Source organism: Spea bombifrons, chromosome 1, assembly GCF_027358695.1.
Source record: "Spea bombifrons isolate aSpeBom1 chromosome 1, aSpeBom1.2.pri, whole genome shotgun sequence".
Classification (NCBI taxonomy): domain Eukaryota; kingdom Metazoa; phylum Chordata; class Amphibia; order Anura; family Pelobatidae; genus Spea; species Spea bombifrons.
The window spans coordinates 138,161,500-138,187,410 of NC_071087.1; the positions used below are offsets into that span (position 1 = coordinate 138,161,500).

At 39.4% G+C, this 25,911-nt stretch overlaps 2 protein-coding genes across 2 annotated transcripts; both read right to left on the minus strand.

The window, feature by feature from the left end:
• Positions 1–800: 800 nt before the first annotated feature.
• Positions 801–18,062, minus strand: RHOBTB3 (Rho related BTB domain containing 3). Its single transcript, XM_053474775.1, has 12 exons — positions 17,932–18,062; positions 15,829–16,024; positions 13,584–13,773; positions 12,692–12,846; positions 11,763–11,874; positions 9,382–9,723; positions 8,484–8,596; positions 7,610–7,718; positions 4,951–5,124; positions 2,282–2,448; positions 1,649–1,745; positions 801–1,318 (listed from the first exon to the last, which is right to left on the minus strand). Coding segments are annotated over exons 1-12 (1,773 nt in total). The 5' UTR covers positions 17,934–18,062; the 3' UTR covers positions 801–1,202.
• Positions 18,063–20,699: 2,637 nt separating this feature from the next.
• Positions 20,700–24,301, minus strand: RFESD (Rieske Fe-S domain containing). The gene is made up of 3 exons (XM_053457720.1): positions 24,124–24,301; positions 24,000–24,034; positions 20,700–21,061 (listed from the first exon to the last, which is right to left on the minus strand). Exons 1-3 carry the CDS (start codon positions 24,299–24,301, stop codon positions 20,771–20,773), a joined length of 504 nt encoding a protein of 167 aa, XP_053313695.1. The 3' UTR covers positions 20,700–20,770.
• Between the last annotated feature and the right edge of the window lie 1,610 nt (positions 24,302–25,911).

Consider the following 25,911-nt stretch of genomic DNA (forward strand, 5'->3'; position numbering starts at 1 on the left):
CACGTGTTATTTCCATCCCATAAACAGTGCGGTATAACTTTTTTAACTCACTTTTTGTTCCTACTGTCTCTTACATGCGAGCCATGCATTGTAGAACAATTATACATGCAGGGTTAGAAACTACATAAGCACCACGTTTTATTGGTATTGACAAACAAGTGGTTGGAAATAACAAACTAATAATTGCGAAATAGAAACCATACTCATAAGGTGCCAATTTAATTCATCAAAGACAGAAGGCGTATTATGAAAAGATCCATGTGGACTATAACTAGACTTTACATCTTTTTCCCGTTTTAGTCTTGTTTTTACAAGATTGTGGGCTTTATATTATTATATTATATTAGTAAAACTCACAGCAGCTGTCTAATTTAGTGCGCATACCAAGGTTATTATAAGGAGTTGGATTAACGGTAGCTCTACCCACTCCTGATCAAGTTCCACCCAATTATTCTTGACTTCCGATATACGCCCATCTAGCAAAGCTTACTTTCTGTAACTTTTTTGTGGTTATTAACAGCCTTCATGCCTAGAAGTGCCTGCAATACAAAAAATGGCCTCATAAACATGCATCATTTCATTCATGTGTCAAGTAATTATATGGCTTTCACTGCCAATTGTAGAGATCATACATGTGCTATTATGACTTGATAATATGTTGAGCAGCAGCAAGAAAAGAAGACATCATCCCCTGCTGCTGAAAATGTCGATGTACTGTTCTAAGTATGTGAAGAAGTCAAACTGGAACATTTTCACTCGTGTACCTTAAGAAGGCAGATCTTGACAAGACAAAATATAATTAATAACATAGTAATGTTATGTTAATTTTTACGCACAGATGGACCATTTTGTGAACAAATTTAACGTAACTGAACCATATATATCACCGAGTTTTACAATTCCAGTGCATGTTTAGCCCAGTCTGAAGAACACTAGCTCACCCAGTCTGTCTCTAGAAACTGCTACTGCATAACACGACCCAGGCTTCAACACATCTCCAATACCAACCAGCTAACAAGGATTATTACTAAAGCTTGTATTCTAAGTGGTAGCAGCCACTGCAGCTATATGGGGCTCTCACGCTGGGTTTCTCCTTCACTTCTCTCCTTTCAATACTGTTACACTGTTTTCAATGTAGAAACTTGGACGGTCCATGGAAGGCAGAAACATGAACCCCTGATGGTTGCGTGGGGATTTGATTGTTACATCACCGCACATCTGTGCTTTTGGGAGTGCATATGTCTTCTGTATTCTGCAAGCTGCTTCAAGTAAACACTGGAAGGCCACCTGTGAATGTCAATAAAAGCACGTTCTTCATCTGGCAGGGGAAAGTAAAACAATATAAGTATTATTCACTCATTGCTAGGCACGAAGAAAGGTGTATAAATAGATGTGTTTGAGGCACATCACAATTGTGACTCAGTTGCATGAGACATTTATTCCAGACATCGCAATCCACGAAATGAACATCTTTCATTAAACCTGACTGCAACATATTCCCGTTGTACAGTGCTGAGTAATATGATGGCGCTATACAAAACTATAAATACTAATTATGCCTGTAGTGTCCATAAACTATTGTCCTATGTGCATATATATATATATACTGTAAGCAATCCTTTCAAAACCATTGAAACATTTAACGCACCTGACAGATCTTGGAAATCTCTTTTCCGACTGAAGATCAAATAGTTTGAGGCAATGAAATAGAGTAACCAATTGGAAAGCCCGTCTGAGTTATGGAACTGAAAAAGTGAAAATAAGAACAGAAATAATAAAATACTACTTTCTGTGAATTCAGCATTTGCATGTTCATAATTCAACTTCTGAAATTATTGATATTTGACTCTTGATATCGTGTTTGATAAAAATAGTTAAAATGAAATAAAACAATTATCATAGCTTGATTTCAAGTTTTGTATTTATATGAGAAGAGGAACTAGTAAATCACCTGGAATGTATCCTGACCCACATACGTGTCAACTGAAGCTATGTCATTTGTGACATTAGGGTATATTCACTTAAAGGAATGTTGTCAGGAGAGTTGTGGTTTTAACTCTTTTATCTTTTACTTCCCAATTCATTATGAAGTAAAACGACAAAACTGCAAACTATCTCTTTAGTGAATAGACACGATTATTTCAGTGGGACTTTATATCCAGCTTTTTGATGTTGAATGACATTGTGCTGGAGTATTTCCATGTATACAAAAAGGGGTAGTCTTGCCAGAAGCCTTGCCAGAATCGACAGAGCTATCATTATAATTGGGAATATACGTTACCTTAGCATTTCTCAGCAGATGAACAACACTTAAACTTGTTTCTGCTAGTTCTCTGCTAGACATATTCTGGAGTTGATTGGTGATGTAGCATTCACACATTTGTTGGAGTCTTGGAACTTGGTACATTTCAGAACAAATGAGCAGAGATATTCCTTGCTGAATGCTTTCTGGGGAATAAAGACAAAACATGTGGCAAGCAGTTAGTATACGTATCTATATTTAACGATTGGAATATATTATAACCATTTTAAATAATACAGAGACTGAAGGGATCTGTTTCACCCGGGACATTATGAAGTTAAGTATCAAATGCATTTATGCTTGAGAGAAACTCCACAAGAACGTAGACTATAAGACCAAAAGTACGTAGACACCTGACCATTACACCTATATGAGCTCATCTGGGAAGGCTTTCCACGCAATTTTGGAGTGTGTCTGTGGGAATGTGTGCTCTAGAAGAGCATTTGTGAGGCCAGGCACTGATGTTGGACTAGCAATTGGCATTCCCATTCACCCCAAGGGTATTCAGTGGGGTTAGGGTCAGGGCTCTGAAACCATATATTTATGGACCCTTGTACAAAGGGGGACAATCATGCTGGAACAGGAAAGGGCCTTCCCCAAACTTAGAAACATAGAAACATAGAAAGTGACGGCAGATAAGAGCCAGAAGGCCCATCCAGTCTGCCCAACCTCTGAGTACTCTCCTTTAGTACTTGCCCTTATCCTATATCTAGCTTGGCATTATGCCTATCCCATGCTTGCTTAAATGACTTTACTGTATTAACATCTACCACTTCCACTGGGAGGCTATTCCATGCGTCCACTACCCTTTCCGTAAAGTAATATTTTCTGATGTTACCATTAAACCTTTGCCCCTCTAGTTTATGCTTGTGTCCTCTTGTTGCGGTTTTATTTCTTCTTTTAAATAAACTTTCTTCCTTTACTTTGTTGATTCCCTTTAAGTATTTAAATGTTTCTATCATATCCCCCCTGTCCCGTCTTTTTTCCAGGCTATATAGGTTAAGATCCTTTAACCTGTCCTGGTAAGGTTTATTTTGTAATCCATAAACCATTTTAGTAGCCCTTCTCTGCACTTTCTCCAACATATCTATATCCTTCTGGAGATATGGTCTCCAGTACTGTACACAATACTCCAAGTGAGGTCTCACCAGTGATCTGTACAGCGGCATGAGCACTTCCCTCTTCCTACTGCTAATACCTCTCGCTATACAACCAAGCATTCTGCTAGCATTACCTGCTGCTCTACTGCATTGTCTACCTACCTTTAAATCCTCAGAAATAATTACCCCTAAATCCCTTTCCTCACACGTTGAGGTTAGGACAGTACCAAATAGTCTATACTCTGCCCTTGGGTTTTTATGCCCCAGGTGCATTACTTTGCATTTATCCACGTTAAATGCCAATTGCCACAGCTCTGACCATTTTTCCAGCTTACCTAGATCGTTTGCCAAAACGTTGGAAGCATTCAGTTGTATAAAATGTCCTTGTATGCTGTAGCCTTTGCTGGAACTAAAACAGCTCCAGATCATTAACCCTCCTTCACCAAATGTTACAGTAGGTAGCTAAGCATGTGCTAAGCATTCTGGTAGTTCTCCTGGCACTTGCCAAACCCAGATCCACCTCAGTGTCATGCTTAAAGTAACTGAGCCCTTCAGGACAACCCATTCTACTGCCAATGTTTGTCTATGGAGACGGCTGCCAATGTGCTTGATTTTATACACCTGTACGTCAGTACTGAGCAACCAGCAAATTAACTGTTCAATACAAAATTAAATGAAGAAATCTTGAAGTAACCTACAAACACCTGGATTTATAATTACACCTTTATACAGTATATGACTACCTTACCAGTAAACATTTTCTGTTTCTTTTTACATGAGTATGGACGGCACAGGCCCATCATTAATTTGCTCATTTGAGTTCCTAAAAATATTATTTTACAGTGCACAAGATGATTTAAATTAAGAAAAAAGAGCTTGCCAGTTTTATTTTAGCACACCAGGCTACAAAAATGGAGTGTACAATTTTTTTGTGTTGGTCTAAAACAATATTCCATCTTACCCCCCAATGGTAACACGTGGGTTTTCCAGTTTTGTTGAATTTTGGCAGGCTCTAATATTACAGAGAGTATTGTGTTTAGGTAGCTTTAAATAGACCTATAACTGAAAAATGGTTATGAAATACTGTTTATATTTATAAAGAGTCCATCAAAGAGGTCTATTTACTAAGAATTGGAGTGGTCACCTGAGTTACCGGGTAATTTGACAGACTCTTGTAAGCTATTTTTAACTTAATTTTAAGGTACAGTGCCTTACTTGAGTTTAGTCAATGACTTGCCTTTTTAGTGAATGGATCCCATTGCTTTTATCATATGAATAATATAGCTAATTGTTTGAGCCTTTATCAAAGTCTAATTTGGTACATGATATTGTTTTATAAGACACTTTCACGCAACTTTCACGCTAACTCATTTTTCCTTTTGGATTTCATCCCAAGCATCTATGTCTTCACCATACAGGGAAAGCTCACTGACGCCTGTGATCCTGATAATGTAGAGGGATTTGTTTCATGGTCAGCAAATAATATAGAATCATGCATAGTTGCTGTGGGGTACATCCTTACATACCCTGGGGGTGGGGCCAGTTTACCTGGATGGCAGGCATCTGTATAAAGATATTCAAGGAAAATAAGGAAAGTGTCCTTTGAAATGCCGTAAACAGGTATTCGCAGGCTCTTTGCTTCCACGTAACTCCCACTGAACATAGCAGCCATTACTTCACATCGTGCCAGAAGCACAGCACGATGGGCTGGAATAGTGACATCTGAAATAAAGGGGGAAAAAGTTAACTGAGTAGAACACTAAAATGTCTTATGTACTGTATAAATACTTTCCTACTCCCAGGATATCCAGGATCGTTCACACACTTTCATCTTCCAACAAAAGAAAAAACCTGCAGATTTTATGAACCACCTTGGCACCATAAATGTGTGCTGTGGATGTAAGAGCACATATTGATTGATAAATGTTACAAGACCATAAACCTATAATGATCAGGGCAGGATTAAGGTGGAGAACACGTATCAGTTGCTGCAGCGCCTCAGCGCTCCCTCACCGACACTGCATGCCCACAGCACAGTGACAGAGCCACAGACCAAAGTATTCACTGTGCTGCGCGTCCAGAAACGTGAGGGACTGGATATGAAGGACAACCAAGAGGCAAGCGGTGGATGTGCTAAGTACCTTGCAGGAGGAGAACCAAGAGTTGGCCCTTTTTGTCTAACTGATCCAGGTCCCTAAATGCCTTAATCTGGGTTATTCATGAAAGAGTAAATTCATGTTAGGTATGTTGAATATGTAACTGGAACTACACTCTGGTGTCAATAAACCATGATAAAGTAATCATATGAATGAATTGCAGATGAGTCACCAAGGTCAGCTCCAGTTAGTATGGTTATATATTACATGCACTGATTACATGCACAGAAAAAATATAACATGTCTAACATGTTTAACAATGGTCACCCAACATTACAGGTCAAAGGCAATGATGGCAAGCCACACATTTAATATGTAAAATATAGTCAGGTCCTGCGCACTGTTGTCAATCACTCTAGGGCAGGAAATGTAATGAAGCATAAGTAAATAAAGCTTGTCAGTTATGTAAAAATAATCTGTATAGTATGGCTTGCTCCTACATAAATATCAATAAAAAAACCACTTGTTTAAAAAACTTTTTTTCTCATTTATCTACTTTGTACTTTGTCTGCCGGTGTTGCTTATATAATGTGAATATATAGATTTTGCACTTCTAGAAACAATTAGTATGCAAAAGAACCACTCTTTTTATTGCAATCTATTTCTCTAGTCCATACAGAGATACAGAGCACTTCTTCCAGGGATAATTCACTAAAGCAGGAATGTATAGGTTATCAGTTTGCACTAGCTGCAATATACATTAGGAAGAGGAACCTCAGGGAGCTCTGTATAAATCATAGTTCAATCAGTCACATCACTCACCGATTGATCTACGCATTACATAAAGCTGGAAGTAGAATCTTCCCAGGTCATGGAGAGTGAAGTCATTAAGCTAAGGACATGTCTACTTTTAACCCACTAGCAAACACCCCCTTTAGTGATTAAACCCTCAGAGGGGCTGTTGCAGTGACCAAGAAAGACTCAAAGCCTTTGCATCCAACCTACCTCTCATACCTGTAAGTTCCCCAGGTAGCGGCAGACATGATCCATCAAATGCACTCTTTGGGTGCAAGGAGGGTATACAGTGAAAAGAGTTTTAAAACTTACTTTTAGGTTACCATCCAGCGTTATCAACCAAAGCCATTGAGTCCTTTTCAGCCCATTGAAAAGGGCTATCCCAAAAAATATACAAGTCTATATATATATAGTATATATAGTATAGTTTTATAGTATATATAAAAAAATCTTTACAAGTCCTGACTAACATAAAACCTGTCACAGGAAAAATACCTATGCCAGGGCATTTCTAAAATCGCCACTGTTTGCATGGGGGCATTTTTATATTATTCTTCCATTCACCAATGGCCCCCAAAGCACTGGAGTAAATTAACAAGCTCCTGCACCTCAAGCATGGGCTGGACACATGGACCGTCTGTCTAGTTGAGGGGACCTGTATTTGCCCATAAATGCAGGAAAACTGCATTACATCATCACATGGGACATGAGCGTAGTAAGCACGGTAATCACAGTATCAATTACTTTATTAAACACAAGGAACATATATAGACTAAAATCAGAATCACAGATTACCTTAAGCCTATACAGCGCTCAGGAACAAAATAACATATGCATCAATAAATTAAAAAAGATTCATGAAATAATTGTTAACATAAATAACAATAACATTAAATGTTTATGTTGTTAAGGGAAAAAAATCCACCAACAACCTGTTAGTGTGAAAGTTTGTGTGCATGTGAGTGGTCTGGTTGTGTTAGTGGCTGGGTGTGTCAGCGTGTGTGTTAGTGCCTGGTTGTTATAGTATGTGTGTTAGTCTGAGTGCCCCTTTCGTGATCAGACTCTGGATACGCCCCTGTGCGCTCATCTTTCTTAAAAATACATCAACATCTACCTCAAAAGTTGCAAAAAAGAAAACGTCTAATTGCTGCATAACTGCTATACCGATGATCAAGGTTTTCTTGATAAAGCACCATGGGAGTTGTCATGCTATAACAGCTTAATAGCTTCCAATATGTTTAAATCAATACATGGTTGGTGTTAATGGAAATATACAAAACAACCACATACATTTTCAAATGAATGTACAAAAATACCTTGTACGTGGAAGATGACATCAGCTAAGAAATTAGTGTTAAAAAAGCGTCCAAGAGAATTACTAAGGTTCAGTTTCCCTAAAAGATTCAGATCTGATGCAAAGTCATCCTATGGAGATAAAAAATAATAATAAAATGTATAGGTATCCATTTTGGTACAGGTAAAGGAATCTACAAAATGACCAATGCTATTGTCAGGACTCCACAGCACTGCTTGCAGTACCTCCCGACAAAATCTACTAGCAGCAACTCGAAAGGGTGCACGGTAGGCACACAATCATTATCCGCTGGGCAAGCCGCCAGCCTTCCCACTTAGGTTGCAGCAGCTCCTGTCCCACCACACACTCATGCTCACCCATGCATACTGTACACACCTCTTAAAGAGAGACCCCACTCCTGGTTCCAGTAACTAGGGCATTCCCTACATAAAGCAACCTGCCCTTTCCTCTCTTCTCAGTTGTAGCATTATCTTGTTCCAGTGAGTGTGGTTTATTGCTGTTCTGACTGACCTTTTGGATTTTGATCCTACCGTTTGTGAACCTTGGTGCCAGCCCCAACCTTTGCCTGATTGACTACGAGCTTGGATCACCCCTTGACAATACAAACCCTCCGCCTAGTAACCTTGAAAACTATACACAACATTTTTTTTAAATAAGTAACATCTCAGAATAATTATAGAACCTGACTGGGTACCTTCCACAGAGATTACTAGTCTAGAGATCCTATAAAGATATCTGAATTAAGGACTTCTGAAATTTCTGTAAATTCATTGTCTTCATCTTAAAATTTGTATTGCAAGTGAGGGACACCAATCTGCATAGCACAAGCAGGTCTGAAACACTGAATGGGAACTAATAAGACTCTACAAACTTACATTCCCTGGTACCTTCAGAATACACTGGACTCTGTGAAGAACATGTGAGGCATCTCTGGGATCACTCATCTTCTTCTTAAGGCACTGTTCAAGTAACCCCCAGTTACGTGCACCTATGACAAAATAAATCATATTTCACACACCACAGATACAATGCTGTATGACAGACATTGTGGCTGATGAGATGTTTCAGAAACATGTGACATCACATTTTACAAGCCTACTAATCCAAGGGGAAGAGAAGGGTTAACTAAGTGATGCTATAGTCAAATACAGAGTGGAATTAATGCACTGCATGTCAAACTAATGAAAACACAGGGCTAAGCTCCTCGTACAAAGGACATTGTTTTTAACAACAACTCATTTGTCACAGTTTTCTATTTTAATATTACTTTGATGATTATATGGTATTGCCTTTTGGTTTTTAGTATGCATATTTACTGTAACGGCCAGCCTAGAACACAACTGATGTCCTGACATCCCTCTAGCATAGTTACATGTTGCGCATTCACAAAGACACTCTTTCACGTGCATTTAAGTAAATTCATGAAGCAGGTTACCTGTCCCCCCCTCTTTTTTTTTACACTTTCTTCATGCTCAAAATTGAGTTTGTGCACCATTTTGTTGCCCGCACAATAGCATACAGCGTATTTGAATCACTATTTGGAACTGCAAACATTATGTATTGTGTTGACAACAAAAAAAAAAAAAGAGGGTATGAAATTTTAGGGTACTATATGATTTTTACATGCACAATCCAGACCTTTGCAATGAGTGTCTTTTAATGGCGTATAATATAAAATACAATCACACATGATTACACATGATGAAAGCATGCAGAAACAAACATGAGAAAAGCCTCCAGCGACAGAGGTATGACGGTGTTCATATGTGATACCTGAGTAAATGAAGTGCAGAATGTCTGATAAACATGAACAGAAGAGAGAGTCTTTAACAATCACTCTTACTGGATAGCCAAGCGCCATATCTTCTCTACACTCAGAAAAGAGGGCACGTGCAGTTCTCAGTATGGCGGGGTCATCAATATCACTGGCAGGCTTTTCACCGAACAGCAACATGAACACACAGCTAACACTACACAGCACAATCCTGTGCGCCTCCGACATCTGTTCTAGATTTGTATTGTAGAATATCACATCCACACATTGGCTGCGCACCAATAAACTTTGTAAGTCAGACTCATACTGCGAGGGATCCTCCTTTAAGACTGGCATCTGTTCTGTGGGAACAAAACACAAATTAGGGAAAAACATTTGCTGCTGGAAACAGAGCCGGAGTGGGAATAACTAAGTGGCCCAGGCATTTTAGGGAAGTAAAGGCTGGATATGTCTGGCCACATGTTCATATCAGTACGTATGCAACCCTGTTATATAGCCAAAGAGGGGGCACTTTTTGCGGTATGGCTCAAGGAAGGGCTTTATCAAAATCTTATATCTAACCTTGTGGCGTACATTAAATGCTTACATGCCAATTTACATTTTTGCAACTAAATATTGTTTTATTATTATATATATAACATCGTTATTTATATACGCAACATTGTAAGTTTACTTTTTTCTAATACTAATTCCAATATATCCCACTTTAAGCTCATAGAGCCCTCTTATTGCCTCTTATTGTATAATTTGTAAACATTTGCATTTTTAAAACATTTGCACTGAAGCACAGTACATAAAGAGCAGAAAGTGGCTAAAGCTAAATAAATAAATACCAGAAAAACTATAGTTTGACAGCTGGATGATCATCATTTTTTTCTCACTTTTGGCAGTCCTTTCGTTTAATATAAATGTATTTTTTGCAAATGTGTCCAGTTTAGTGTTGAATATCTTGGTATAACAATTGCATACTACTAAATTACAACATTAAAACATTAAAACAATTACAAGTCTATGAGTACAATAGCACAAGTGGAAAACAATTATACTGTATATGGGGATAAACATATACAGTTTACATATATATTAACTGGAACTGGAGAAAGTTATGGTTTGCAGGATAAAAAATATGAGGAAAGACTAGGAGATCTCAATATGTATAGCTTGGAGGAAAGAGAAGAGAGATGTGATGGAAACATTTCAGCATTTCAGTAAAAGGATTTATCAAGGCACAGGAGGGAAGTTTATTTCAAAGAAGGAGAAATGTTAAAAGGCCATAGTCTAAAACTAGAGGGTCAGAGGTTTGTAATACTGAGATGTGGGTAGGTAAATGGAACAACCTCCCGTCAGAAGTGGCATTTTTAATGGAGGGAATTCAAACATGCATGGTATAGGCATAAAGCATCCTGAATCAAGGTTTGAGTCTTTGTATGAATAGTCCTTATGCAGCCAATTTATAAGCCAACCATAGAAACACAGACAAGCAGCAGTAAGCTCCCCTAGCTCTATGCCACTTAGTACATCAGGGCTGACCTTTGGAGCAGTATTTGTAGAGTGATTTAGGTAACTGGACCAGGGCAATTGCTTGTGGACACATTTTTACAGAGGATTTGACGTAGAACTGGATGTATTTAGTTTGTTACTATGCTTTAACTCAACCTGTATAACTACAGGACAGATAATCATTAATTAGGAATAGAATGGGGTGGGAAGTAAGTGCTACAGTGAGCTTTAGCATGATTTCTGGTAGTTGAACAGTGTACTGTTATTTTCTGTCAGAAAACTATTATGTCTCTATTAACGCTAACAGACACGCCATCAAGCATGCATAGCTGAAAGTCACCCATTTTGCAAATTCCTAGTGAATCACTGGAGTCCTCTCTATACATTAGCTCGGTTTTCCCAGCTCTTTGCATTGCAGTGTGTATAGGCTCAGCTACTCATCATCAGGCAGCTCTAGTGCTGGTTTGTGAAAGAGGTCAGGGCCATTCTGGGGATAAGAGGCGGCCATGGCACTTTAAGGCCAGCGTTCATCAATGGCTGGATATGACAGGCCGTACGGTATGTTTTTACGCTCACGTAGTGTGCAGCTGTGCACATCCAACCAGCAGCTGCAAACTTCAGCACCCGATCTGTTGCAGGAGCATTTGCCAGATGTGCCAAATGACCACTCCATCGTATGCATGCGCAGAAAAAGTGCCTATTGATTTCAATATGCATTCACTGTTGATGTGATGAGGCTTTCCCACCAACCAGATCAAATGTATTAAATGAAAGTGGTGTCACCAACTGAGGAGTGATACATTTCTGGCAAAAAAACAGAAGAGTAATTCTTTTTAATTAAGAAAAAACCCTGCAAGAGGAAAGGAAAAACCAGTCTTACCTGGTAGATCTAATTTGGGGGCTTTAATCATAAGGCATTTATCATGTTTCTTCTTTTTCTTTCCCTTCACTGTAGACTTTTTTTTAAAAGACTCAAGTATAAAGTATTCCAGCTATAAATAGAAATATGAAAGAAAACACAAAAACAAATAGTTTTTACATGAACACACTGAGACAGGTTGAAGTTCCTTCTTTATTTGGCTCCAACATCTGCTCTCCGCTTTACCCCTGGCACCTAGACCCAACTACCTGCTGGTACCTCAGCTTGGTATCACCTGTCCTGTCCAGTCTCTGATGGTCATCTGCCTTGGAATCTGTCTCCTGAAGTGCGACCAGATTTCTCCAAGCCCTACCTCACCCTCGGTGGACCTGCTGTAAAAAGACCTCTCTGCAAGAAGGTTCCAACCTGTCATTACTAATGTACGTCTAACAGTTTTATTTTACATGCAGTTTTTTCAGTCTACTATTGGAGGAAGGGCTTTGAGGTACGTAACTACCAGCTAGAGGTGATCTAACTAGAAAAGATATCAGCAACATTTTGAATGATTACAGAATTGTTACTAGCAGGACAATGTTCCTAGTGCCAAATTTAGTTGCATGTTATTATATGTATCACATTACCTGGAACACATTTTAATTAACAGCAGGACCCTGGATGTATTATAAATGTTCTATTGTATATGATTTGTGACTTTAGATAACTACCATTGAGTAGTGGCATCAAAATGAACACATATTACATACTGTCCGTACTATGTACTAGTGTGCAATGTATGTGTGCAATGAGTCAGGTATAGCCCTTTGCTCTATATTGACTCATGTAATAGAAGCACAGTGCTAACAATAACAAGCTTTCTATTCCAAAAAGAATGTGTACACAAGGTTAGAAACAATTCACGTAAATTGATGTAACTAATCGCATATACGTACCATTCCTCCAAAGTAGTTTCTAACAAAGAAATCATTGATCTCTTGCAACTCCAGAAATGTGGCTCCCAGGTATTTAGCCAGCTGAATTCCTTCCGAAGAGGTAACAGAGGTCCCCCTGTCCGAGGAGCACAGTGGGCATGTGCAGAATGGGCCATCTAAAAACATGACTTATTGAGAATTTACCAATGGAATTGAATCATTACATTTTTTTTACTTGTAACATTAGTATGAATGTATTGCAACCCTATATATTAACCTTTGCATTTAATCTTTATTTTACATGAAATAGCTAGTGCATCCCAAGCCATGATTTGTTTTACTGTCACTCATTCAGTAGTCATTTTGTACAAGTGCAATCTCTTCAGGTGTTATGTCAGGGCCAATAAAGAGTTTCACCTATAAATGTCAAATATTTTCTTGTACAATTTTAAATCATGAATCAAGGTGTCATTTTGCATCAGTTGGAGTTGAGTGTTTATTTTTTCTTTTTCCCTCTCTCTCCTTTTGCAAAACTACGCATGTTAGATTCTTCAATTGTAAACAACGAACAACGAACGCCTCACCTGACAAATTCTCTACCTCTCCCTCTACTCACGTAAACATTCCACCTATTGTTTCAATGGACATGTAGGGTGCCTATCAGCCCTGAGAATTGACGCTACTGGGATAATCAATAGTTTGGTCATAAGATCATATTTGTTTTAGTTTCTTTTGATGTCTTTAGGTGCTTCACTAAATGAGTGCATAGGGTATGACAAACTGAAGTTAATGGAGATAGACTGGCACACAATTTGGGTCTTTTCATGTTTTTCAATAATTTAAAAAGGACCCAATTTAAATCGGTAGAAAAAGAACACACGTACAGTATGTATTCACATGAGTTCATACTCACCGTTGTTTGCTGTACCAATTGCTGAAACAATCACAGGTACATCGGAGTTTTGGAATTTCTGCTTAATTAATGGAGCAAAATGATCCTTTATATCCAAGAATGATGCCCTATCATTCACAGAGTATTTTAATACAATAACGTCTGCTTCTCCAACTATATTTTGAGAACATTTATCACGGTCAAAAACATCCTGAAAAAAAAACAAAAAAAACCCCGGTAAACTAGAAGTTACAATGGCATGTTTCCTGAAGTATTTTTAATGTGTTTTATTAATATTTTTAAATGCAACATATTAAAATAAAATGGCAACCAAGGCACAAGTTAAACAAATAATCTCACAGATAACATTAAAAAAATGCTATCCGTGGCAGATGCCGCTCACAGGGGTTGGTGCATCTTTATACAGTGAGAGAAACTTAAATATGCCACAAATAGGCATTCAACTATCCTGAATCTAACACAAGAACTGTTTATGAATGATTACTGCATGAGAAAAATGGGCAGACTAGATGGGCCGAATGGTTCTTATCTACCGTCAAACTCTATCTCTTTCATGACAAAGGGTAAAGTTAGGGGTTAAAATGCTCATATCATGGTAAACATTTCATTCTATAGCATAGTTTACTACTGCTATGTTAACATCTCTTAAGTATCTAAGCAACACACACTGAATGTAGGACAGGGATGCGATTGTGCCAGAGTTGTGCAGCTCTGTCTAGATAGAAAATTAGCACAGAATTTGATGGCAGATAAGAACTATTCGGCTCATCTAGTCTGCTTTTTCCTCCCTGCTTAAAAGGCCCAATTCATGGTCTAGTACAGGGACTGGCCGGTCCTGCTCACTCACGCGGTGGTCTGCCGGTCCGTGGTCAAAGTGGCCGCCCGGCTGCGAAGTTCAAAGCAGCTGTTGCTATGTTAAATATATATGATTACTAACAGCAATCACACTCCTATCATGCACAGGCAGCCAGTACATGCTGGATCCTGGGCATCATAGAAGTGTGATTGCTGTTAGCAATCACACTCCTATCATGCCAAGTCAGCCAGTACATGCTGGAATCTGGGTATGCCTGGGCATGATAGGAGTGTGATTGCTGTTAGTAATCATATATATTTAACATAGCAATGAGACTCCTATCATGCACAAGCAGCCAATACATGCACATAACCTACAGCCTCCCTGTGCCCTGCCCCCCTACGTACACATCCATGCTATCAGATGCATATTGATTCATCACAAACATTAATTCCCTCATTCACGTACACTCACATATATTCACGTATATTCATATACCCTTCTCCAGCCTTACCTAAACTGCAGATCTTCCAGTGCCGCTCACAGACTTACGCAGGGGTGCTGTCTCCATCTGCATTGCGAGCAGTCTGTTTGAACTTCTCTTGACCTGCCCAGGGGAACAGGAACGAAGCGGAGTCGCGTGAGGTGACGGGCATTCACGTGACTCCCCGGGGTCCTGCTTCCCCTCGACGGAGCAAGAGATGCTGCTGAGCAACACAGAGGGAAGCAGCAGGGCCCCTGCGGATGATTATTTTCGGTGGTTTTTTGTTTTGTTTCTTTTAATGTGTTAAGATCTGCCACTTTTGATTATGTCTTTTACTAGATAACCAATAAACCTTTGTCACTTTACAACTAGAAGAGAATTTTGGGGAACTTTTCTAACCATTAAAAACGAACAAAGATGTTGATGCATAAAATATATTTGACACTAGCAGGAAAGGTCTGATATGTCTGATGTGAGGAATACTCACTGCTAATAAAGGAATCACTCAGCTTCTGTATTGGTGGTATGGATTTAGTTTTAAAGTGATATCAGAGATGCAAATCATGAACTACATATAATGGGCTTTTGCATGATGATTTTGTCCATGAAGTATGTGATTTCGCCCACATGTGATCACCCTCATTATGTGTTGTTTATCCACCAGAAATGAAAAAGTCAAATTTTTTTGAGAATTTTGACATTCTATCACATTAAAAAGCCAACATTGGAAATATTTAAATACTTAACCTGCAAAAAGCCCCAAATTGTTAACAAGCTTAACAATTTAACAATCTAATACAGTGTCCACGCATGGTGGTGATTTCCACTGTCCACATGGACTGTACATTAGGCAGGGCAAACTCAGCCCTTCTTCTGCTTCACTTACTAGTCAAAATGCTCTAGTAGTAATGACTATGACCACAAAATCACACAGTAATCTGAAAATAAATCTGTGCATGTCTTACCCAGCTGAGACACTCATGTGCCACTATTTGGACAGTCCCAAAAACAGTGGCCCTGTAAAGCGTGAACACGGGGTGGTTGTCATCTACGAGTAATCCTGCAGCTCTTCGTCTAAGATAAAAGGAGGCCAGGTTCTCTTCTTCTTGATCTTCATATAAACTATTCCGCTCCTTGCCCAACAATACAATACAAACTGACCTAGTGAGGACCAAATAAGGACAAAAACACCAAAACTAATAAGAAATCTTTTACATACGAGCTTTTATTAAACAAGGAACATTTTGTGTGTCAGCATTAAAAAAAATGTAATCATAAAAAAAATTAGTACGAAATTCTCAGGAAATAAAGTACATAAGATTGAGGTAGCAACAAAAAGCTCTCTGTTAACTGATTCAGGTGTATTTGCTAAATAATGCATTCTCTAATCATCAGTTACTTTTCCAGAACTTTTCAACGAATGTTACAAAAGCTGCCTGAACCAATGAACAACTTAACAATACGTCATAAGTAACTTGCCGGGGAAAAATAATCATGCAGATCCTGAGGACAGTTATCTCTCCCCATGGTTCACATATAAGGTGGATCTTCAGTACATATACGTTGCTTATTGGAAACTCCAGCCATCATATGCACTTTAATACGTATGATGTCTGAGGGGTCCCTTAAAATCTTTGTTTGGACCGACTTGTAAATGTATGGAGGCATTCTACTGTATACGCCACACATTTGCCTCTTTCCACACCCCATTTGCTCCTTAGCTTGCTGGAGAAACATCTCCAGCTCACTAACGATCATGCACTCTATCCCCCACTGATTCCAGTACCAAAAACAAGAAGAGCTGCGGCTTCTCCTAAAGGTAAGAGATTGAACGATTACAGAGTACGGTACTTTCATACGTATTCTTTGTTAGTGGGGCTGTATGGACACACTTAGGTGTACCTGCAATGCGTAAGCATTATTACATAGGTTTATTTAATGTACATAGCTCCAAAATGTATGATTTGGGAAATGTGAGAAATCCACTTTAAATCAGCAAAAGGTTTTTCAGGGAACTTTGGTAACTTGGTAAGCCCTTCCTGGAACTAATTGTATGCTTGATCCATACACGGGGAGCTAGCAGTTGCCTAGCCCAGTTTTAATATGCAGGAACCATCTCTTGCTTACTAATATCATAGTTCACAATACTTTAAGACAGACATGGCTCCTGGAAGGTTGTAATCATACCAAGAAAGAATAATGTGGTATGTATGTTGCCCACACAAATCTTTGCATGGGATCTGCATAAAGCTCTCCCTAAGGACCAAGGACTGATTACGGTTTACATCATGAAAATTGGGCAGACTGGATGAGCCAAATGGCTCTCATCTGCCCTCAAATGCTCTGTTTATGTGATTCTGTGCTAGCCGCAGCCGTTCTGGTGGCTGGTGCAGATTGCGCAGTGTATCCTCTATCATTTATAGCCACTCAAACAGCATGTAGTTTAATTCTATTTATTTCTATTATATATTGTTCATTATTAAATACTTGCGTTTACCATATGTATCCCTGCTCTGAGAAACAAACATACCGGTACTTGAGTATTTTACAAACAAATCTGAAAGATCCTGCACTGTATACACTCCATATACCCAACCGGATTAAAGCAGTTCTATAGGAACTTAAACATTTACTATGGAGCTTAGCCTGTTAACCATTACAGTCCCATGCACAATATCACTACCATTAATAATATTTTGCCTGTATATAATATAGATATACACATATATATTTATATATATATAATATATATACACACATATATACACACACATATATATATATATGCATATATATATATTATATATACAAGAAGATGAAATTAAAAAGAACCCCTTAAGCCCACCCATCCAGTAGCTGTTATTAAAGGTTGGCTAACTGCCCCCTGTGCCACTCACCCACCCAGAACGGGTGAAATGGTTAATAGCCCGATAGCACAATGAGCAGTCACCCGGTGTAAGCCAGCTTTCCGCCAGATGCCAAGCCCATAGCCAGCAGTGATGCCGTTCGCGCTGGCAGGCATGACAGGCGCCTCTGCTCGGATGCCACAGCCCGGGAGCACTACCTACATTTCCTGCGGAATCTCGGTGCGCGGACTCGGAGCAGCAGGTGACGAGAGGCGGCCGCAGCTCCTGCATGCGTGGGGTTAATGTTCAGCTCCGTGTCTCTGAGCCGCTGCCCTCCGCGACGTCATGAGCTCGGCGGGGATCCTCAGTGCCTCCCCGCCGCATGTCACGGGAGGACGGCGCTGCCTGTAAACAATGCGCTGTCACACAAATTCCCACTGACACAGCATGTTAATGAGACCCGTGTATAGAGCGGGCGGGCTCGGGCCTTCATGCTGTCGTCTGCCTTCATTACTGAGACCCCCATATGCTGCCACATAGATTTCAGGAAAACCGTAAACACCATTACTTTAGGCGCACGTAAAAGAAAAATGGTATTATTTATTACATTGAATTCATTAATTAAATACATATTTGATAAATGTGCAGTTTCTGTGTGCAGTATGAGGTAATAATAAGAGCACTAGCAGTGTACATACTAATATCAGCAATTTCTGTGGGTAAATCCATATACTAAATAAAAGCATTCGAGCCCCGTTAATGCGTTCTGTTGGAACCAAGGTTTGCACGGTGTAATTGTGCCCGTATTATTTGTGTGGCAGGGGTTTTGAATGCTCCCCATATGGAGTTCTTATCTCAAATAGGTTAGCGGGCCAATGTTTGTCTTCATATGTGACAAACAAGTGCCCAAGAATAATGAATTACATAGCAGAGCCATGGGCAAGTGAGAAAGCTGTCACTCCAGTGGCGGTAGTATTGATCCTTAGTTATTGGAACAGGCGTGTATTTCCAGGAACACACGGAGACGGGACATTGAAGATTCTTGGAATTTGGACTGTGAAGCCTCAGAGATCTCACCATTGAAGTGAAAGAACTGGGGATGGGTTCTGTAGTATATGGCTCAGGACTAGCCCCAGCTGCCTACCTTTTACCGAGCCAGATAGTCTTCTACTTTATCTTGACTCCCAAAATGGACAAGGTAAAGGGCACAGTGATGTACAAGGATCCTCACAAGGGACCCAAAGGAGTATCTGACATCCCTACCATGCTAAGAGCTTTTTTTGCATGCAACTGTGTGCGCAGGACTTTCCATATCTCCCCTCTTCCTACTGCCCTGTGGCATCAATTCAAGATATAAAAGTGGGATCGCTCCCTCCCAATTGCACAATGCCTTGGTTCTACTTGGACCAAATTTGTGGGCACCACTCCTCGTGTGATCCACAAGCTTATCAGACCCAGGGACACTGTGCAGATTAGATGCTGTCTACAGGGGAGGAGGAGACATCCCTTCACTTGTTCTGGCGATTCCCATTTGCATAGGCCTTTTTGGGAGCCCTGGAGCTTGAACTCAAAGATTCACCTGGGGCACGGTTGGGGAGATCACAGACTTTGTCTAATTGGTCCAATATTAGTGGAACAGGAGCTTGGTCTCTTCAGACCTTTGCTTCAGCTCTCCCTAGCACTGTGTGCCGGGTATTGATGCGGAGTGCCAGGATATTATGTCACATCCTGGTGCCCAGCACTGAAGATGTGCATACTGCAAGGGAGCACTGGAGCAAAGATTTGAAGAAACAGATTTTGGTCTCCTACCACAGGATTGAAGAAGGAAAAAAAGAGAGGGAGAAAGGTAAGCGATTAGAAGAAATGGGATAAATTATTGAGATAGATAGATAAATAGGGAGGGAGTGAGAGTGTGTTTGTATTTTAAAAGTGTGTGTTAAGGGAGGTGTGTCTAAGGTCCAGTAAGTGTGTGGCTGCAAGGGTAAGTGTGAGCTAGTATGTCTGTGTGTAACTTCAAGCTTGAATGTGCAGGTGCATGTATGTGTGTATGAGTAGGTATTTGTGAGGGCAGTGCGTGTATATGTGGGTATTGTGACAGCCTATCAATACTATTACTGTTTTGGGCCCAAAGGGACTAGAATGATTCACTCTAACACACGTTTAACTCAGGGGCACTACCATATTTATCGGCGTATACCACGCACCGGGGTATAACACGCGCCCTCCCCAGGACCGGAATTGGGAGAGACGTGGCTGCAAATCGTGCAGCTCTAGGATTCATCGGCATATAACACGCAGGTAGGGTTTCAGCTTCGTAGTTTATTTATAAAAGTGCGTGTTATACGCCGATAAATACGGCATTTATTATTGTTTTTAAATTTAAAAAAATGCCAATGAATTATGTTACTGTTGGGAGGAACTTGGTGATATAATCTGCACCATAACAACTAAGCTTAGCTAAACTAATTATGTGGGTTGGGCAGAGTAGGGATCTTGGGGCAGTGTGTGGCAAATTTTCAAGTACGCAATTGATAGCTGTGCTGCAAAGCGTCCCTGGAATTATATTTCCAATGTTGGCAACTATGTATCACCCATTATATTGTTGCTATTGCTGTAAACAAATTTATCTTAGGCTATCGTGGCTCAATTTTATTACAAAACTTGCTGTGGACATAGCGGTACAGAGTAAGCTCTTGTAAGCTTACTACCTTTTTAGATTTACATTGCATTACATGGGCCCAGTGAGCACCCGCTTCCTGGCCTCTTGTTTACCAGCGAGTCAGGTCCTGGATTGGGGATTGCAACCCTAGGCACACCAGGCATGAAGTCCAGCCTTGATAATACTTGTGCCGTCTGGCTGGTTTCTTCTACATAGCTTCAGAACGTCTAAGGACATTTTCATTTTTCTTTCATCCTCAAGCCCATTAGAACCATTGAACAAGGCCTGATGCAAGTGGCCATTTTGGTATGGGGGAAAAAACCCAAAAACATTTTATAATTAAATTAAATAAGTATTTATTCACATAAAATAAACAAATAATAGAACATATATTATGTGTTGTCATGTGTTAGATGTACAACCATTGTTTTCCAGTAAGGTATCTTTACTGTCAAATTTCTTTGATGCATAGAAATCAGAATCATAGCAAACATCTGTGTCTGACAAAGTTACATAGATCCCTCCATTTTGGACAGTGACTTTGTGAATCCTTTGCTTCACCCCCTTGGAGTACCACTTTTTGGCTTTATTGGGAGACTGAGGGTCGATTCCTTGATATAGTCCTTCTCCAGTGGCCAATGCAATTTTATACTTGTGCCATGGACAAACAATGCAAGTCTGTCCACTGATGTCCTATTCAGGAACAAAGAGTAATGTTATTTACATAGTTTAATATTACGGTATGTTAAAATTTGAATCATGTTTTGCAAACCATAAATTAAACTTTATTTGCAGCTGAGCTAAAGAAACACATTTTCAATCCAACTTCTGTTTCAAGCATGATGAAATTACACAGCATGTCATGGTCATAGCAGTTGAGCAGGAATGAATGCCATTCTTAGCAGTTCACAAGATTCTCCCAGCAGCTTTCAAAACAATAGTTCAATGTTGCATTCAAGGAGAGTATATTAACCCCTTAAGGACAGAGCTGTTTTATTTTATGTGACAATGGCTGTTGAAACTGTACTCACACAAGTAATAGACAGATCATATCATCTTATTTACTAATTTACTATAAAAAATGTATAAAATCAAATTTTCTTACTTTTATTCCAAAATTATTTTACTCATCTACAGTAGCTAAGGAAAAAACCTGAGAAATAGAGTCTATTATTTGTCATAAGTTTAACATTAACCAATGGTTTTATGGGTTATTTTTTTTGCAAGTTATAGGGCAATAAGTACAAGTAGCATATTGCTATTTCAAAACCAGGGGCGTAAATAAAAACCACGGGGGCCCTGGTGCGAAATATTGCCCTGTGCCTCGCAACAACAACAGCTAGTCTGTGCCATCATTGCCCCCACACAACTGGTCTGTGCCTTCTTTGCCCCTTGCCAACATACAACATATTTAAACACATTTACACAAACTAACTCATACTCACTAACACATTTCCATCTCACCCCACTTACACAATTACACATCCATGCTCACACACACACACACAATTACACATTCATGCTCACACATACACACACATATATCCTTATATCCCACCTCCAGCCCCTGTTTACCTCTCATCGCTCCTGCAGCTTTCCCTCTGTTTTATCACGGGGTCACGTGACCTCACGTGACCCTGATACGTTCCTGTCAAAATAGTTTAGAAAGGGCTCTTTCTACCTGGATTGGTGTCTTCCAGGTCGGAAGGGCCCTTTCTAAACAATTTTGAAGCGGTACGAGGAGACAGGAAGTAGTTGTTAAGTCAGTGTTCAAAACCATTGTTTTCAAAACTGGTCATTCTACTCCCATGCTTATGATTTTTCACTTGATCTATACCTGCAAGGCTGGGTTTGTGTGTTATTTGATTGCTCAGTACATGCCAAGGGACCAATCAATATTAAAAGCAACTCTGAGTAACAACACCTTCCTCTGAATATTCATCATTAACTACAGCCTTCTGTTTGCTATCATTAAGCCATTACCCTATACGTCCAACATCCAAAACCAAAAATGGCAATTTACATATGAGGGACATTTTCATAGAACTTTAAACATATCTACTGCAACAGGTCTATTATTTCAGTGACCCAGTTAAAAAAAAACATTTAGGTGAGTTTGACAAGATATCTCTGCAATAAACCCAGACTTCTTCCATGAGGGACATGCAGAAGGCTGCAGGGAAGGATAAGGAAACCTCCCGTGGCAACGTGTATGAGATACATGGTTGGCATCCTAGACTCAGATATCACATATATGCATCACATATTGGGACTGAAGGTTCTTTTTGAAACCATACTTTTAGTGTATATAGTGTATATCAACTTCCTAGTGAATAGACCCAAAACACACCACAAGCCCCTCATCCTTCTGCAGCTCAGGATGCTTCAGTCACCTCTCTAAGATACTTTTCTCTCTAAAAAATGTCTAACCTCCATAAAAAACATACAACAATACAAAATAAAGATCAAATGGGAAAACTCAGAATATTTAAATATTTGATGGATGATCACTTAAATTGCTAGAGCATTTGTACTGGAAACATCTACTACAAATCCCACAAGCAGTTCAAGGGAAAATTATCTCCACAGTTCCCATAGTAAGTTTTGGATTTTTTTTTTAAAATGGTAAACCTAAAAGTCACTATTACGCAAGCACACTGAACCGGCAGAGACTCAAGGTCTTACATCACTGGTTTGTTGCTAGAGATAACATGTACCATGCTGTGTTTCCAGCATGTGCAGGAAGATAAGAACTAGTGTCTTTCCCTTTCCTGCTTACCACAACCCTGTGCCAATTTCAAAGACATTCTTTACCGGTAAGGTACATTGCAAACAATTTTGGAAATATATATATATATATATATATATATATATATATATCTTCAAAGAGTAAATGAGGCAGTGAAGATCTATGAGTTTGCAAAATCTTCTATCTTGAGATTCACGTTATGGTTTCAAGCCAACAAAATACATGTTATAGTTGAAACTGTTTTAGTGGATATATAGTAATGTACTATACATAGTACCATATGTGTTGATGAATATATATCTAGTTACACGTTTACTCTAAAAAACAGGAGGCATTTTAGTCTTCAATATTACAGTACAATAAATGATATTTACACAAACACATATATACACACATACTGTCATACACATCATACAGGCACACTGGACGTGTTCTTAAGGGGCCCTGGATCTCTAAGGGATAATCCGCCATCCTCACAATGGCAACTTAGCTGTTCAGTGTAGGCTACTGTAGCTGGGAGATGGCACATAATATGACCACAAAGTACTAGCACAGCAGCTTCCGCTGAAAGGTAAGAAGCTATGTATGCGCTTGTGTGTCTAGGGGCCCCTAATCTGGGACTAGTCTTTCTTCCTAATAGTTGGTCCTTCTTTCCTCTGTGTTTCTGTATATTCATGTGTCTAATTATCAGGTCTTTCATTCAGCAAATACGCTAGAAGTTACATTTTACCTAAAGTTGCCTAATCTATCTCAATATATAGAACGCAACTGGTGAAGCTTAATACGAATGCTGGCCTGTGCGCTATAGGTAGCTTTAACTCATTTGCTGTGGGTTAAAATAGAGCTGCATATTTAAAAAGTAGATCTTAGTAACAAACTGACCTCAATGTCACCAAGATCCAATGGTCCCCCGGAATCTGTAAACATAGAAGAAAACAAATTATAATATCATATTTCTCTGTTCATTGTTTGGTCTCTCATGTAGTCCTATGGCATTTATACTTACGGTAACAGCGAAGGTCCAAGGCATGGTATTTCCCATCATGATTAAATACCACAATTTCTCTGTTATTAATTCTAACTCTGATCCTCTTGATCTTCTTAAAGTGTCCCTCAGTCCCCACTAGAACCGCAGACTCATCTAGTTCTTCGGGTTTTACACTGATAGCTTGCTGTTGGCCCATATTCTGGAAGAAAAATATTACATTGGAAGTATTATATTCCATTGATTGCTATAGTGATAAGACCATATTCAACACATCATTGCTCTTTAACTTACCCACGTGTGGGGATGGAAGGAACTAGCATTACAGATATGCGTGAGCGTGTTCTTATAGCTACTGGACACTCCCAGCAGATAAGATGGGCAAGTACTTTAAATCTGCTTACTGGCAGCTCACCACTTTTAACTACAGATACTTGAAAACAGCCACAAAAAATCATTTTTAAGTGCACTATATGTTATATCTAATAAAATATTTTTTGGGGGGTACATTTACAGAATGGATACAATTATTTGGACAATTCTGACAGCTATATAACCTATATTTATGAACATGCCTGTGTAGCAGTTTATTTTTCAAAGGGCCGTTTTCTTCTAGATATAGAAACAAAGAATTTGACAGCAGATAAGAACCATTTGCCATATCTAGTCTGCTGTTTTTCGAGATGTAAAGACTCAGACTTTAATCAGTCTTTGGTCTTAGATTCGGAACAGTTTTATCCCTATCCCATGGATTTTTTACATCCCCTTGCTGTATTAGCATCTACCACTTCTGCTGGGAGTTTGTTCCACTTATCTACAAACCTCTCAGTAAAGTAAAACGTCCTTACATCACATCTAAGCATTATGGTAGTTCTAACATTTCTCCTATTCTCCTGTTAAATCCCCTTAAGTATACCTATATGCATGGTTTGGTTTGCATATGAAACAATATTTTCAGTGTCTATAGTCAAAATAGAAAGCAGTGAAATATTGTTTGGTTGATAATATGTTTGTTTGTGATAACACATTAACCTCACCCCACCATTGCAATAAATGGGGTGCTTGCTAGGGTAGCGTTACATATCACATAAGACAGTTTAAAAATGTATCTCAAAAAGAGCATCTGACATTCTATACCATGGCCGCCATCAAGTGTACTGGGCCCGGCCAGGCCCCCCTGCTTGGCTGCAGGGTTCTCTGAGGGTGCATGGCACCCAGGTGCCCAGTAACTGAAGCAGCCAGTGCCAGTAGCCATTACAGACACTGATGTAACTCCCGCAGCCCCGCCACCAGCTCTACAAAACACCAAGTATGTTAGTGTGTTACTGTGTGTGTGAGTACACAAATGGAGCAGAGAGCTCAGAATTGTCGTAGCATTTCATTGCTTTTTCACACCCCTTCACTTGCATCTTCTTGTTCCTCCTTCTGTCTTCATCCGCTTCTCCCGGGTACCAACTTCATTAACCAGACCTCCATGAGCCTCCTCACACAACCTCTCCCCTGACTGCAGAAGTGGCCAGAATAATGCAGATTCACAGAGAAAGAGAGGTGTAGAAATGTGAGAGAGTGAGAACATGAGAGAGTGTCAGAGTGTGAGGAAGTGAGAGCGTGAGTGAGGGTGAGTGACAACAAATTTCGTTTCTAAATGGAAAAAAGCCCTGAAAAGGCAGGAAACATAATTCATTGTCTGAAAAACAAAACATTTGTCCAAATAATTTTTGGTCCATTTGCACAAGTCCAGTCAATGTGTGCGTTAGTACATGTTGCTGGATAATGTGTACATGTATATAAGTGTACGGTGCTGTCAGT

What these genes read in the sequence shown, in the direction of transcription:
- RHOBTB3 (XM_053474775.1), bottom strand. An exon ending in CACATGAGTGTCTCAGCTGG is followed by an intron (nt 13,774 to 15,828) that starts GTAAGACATGCA and finishes TTTTTTTTTCAG; the next exon opens with GATGTTTTTGACCGTGATAA. An exon ending in CCCCAAATTAGATCTACCAG is followed by an intron (nt 9,724 to 11,762) that starts GTAAGACTGGTT and finishes TTGTTCCCACAG; the next exon opens with AACAGATGCCAGTCTTAAAG.
- RFESD (XM_053457720.1), bottom strand. Translation starts at nt 24,301, where the DNA reads ATGGGCCAACAGCAAGCTATCAGTGTAAAACCCGAAGAACTAGATGAG. An exon ending in CTTGGACCTTCGCTGTTACC is followed by an intron (nt 24,035 to 24,123) that starts GTAAGTATAAAT and finishes CTATGTTTACAG; the next exon opens with ATTCCGGGGGACCATTGGAT. An exon ending in TGGATCTTGGTGACATTGAG is followed by an intron (nt 21,062 to 23,999) that starts GTCAGTTTGTTA and finishes GTTCCTGAATAG; the next exon opens with GACATCAGTGGACAGACTTG.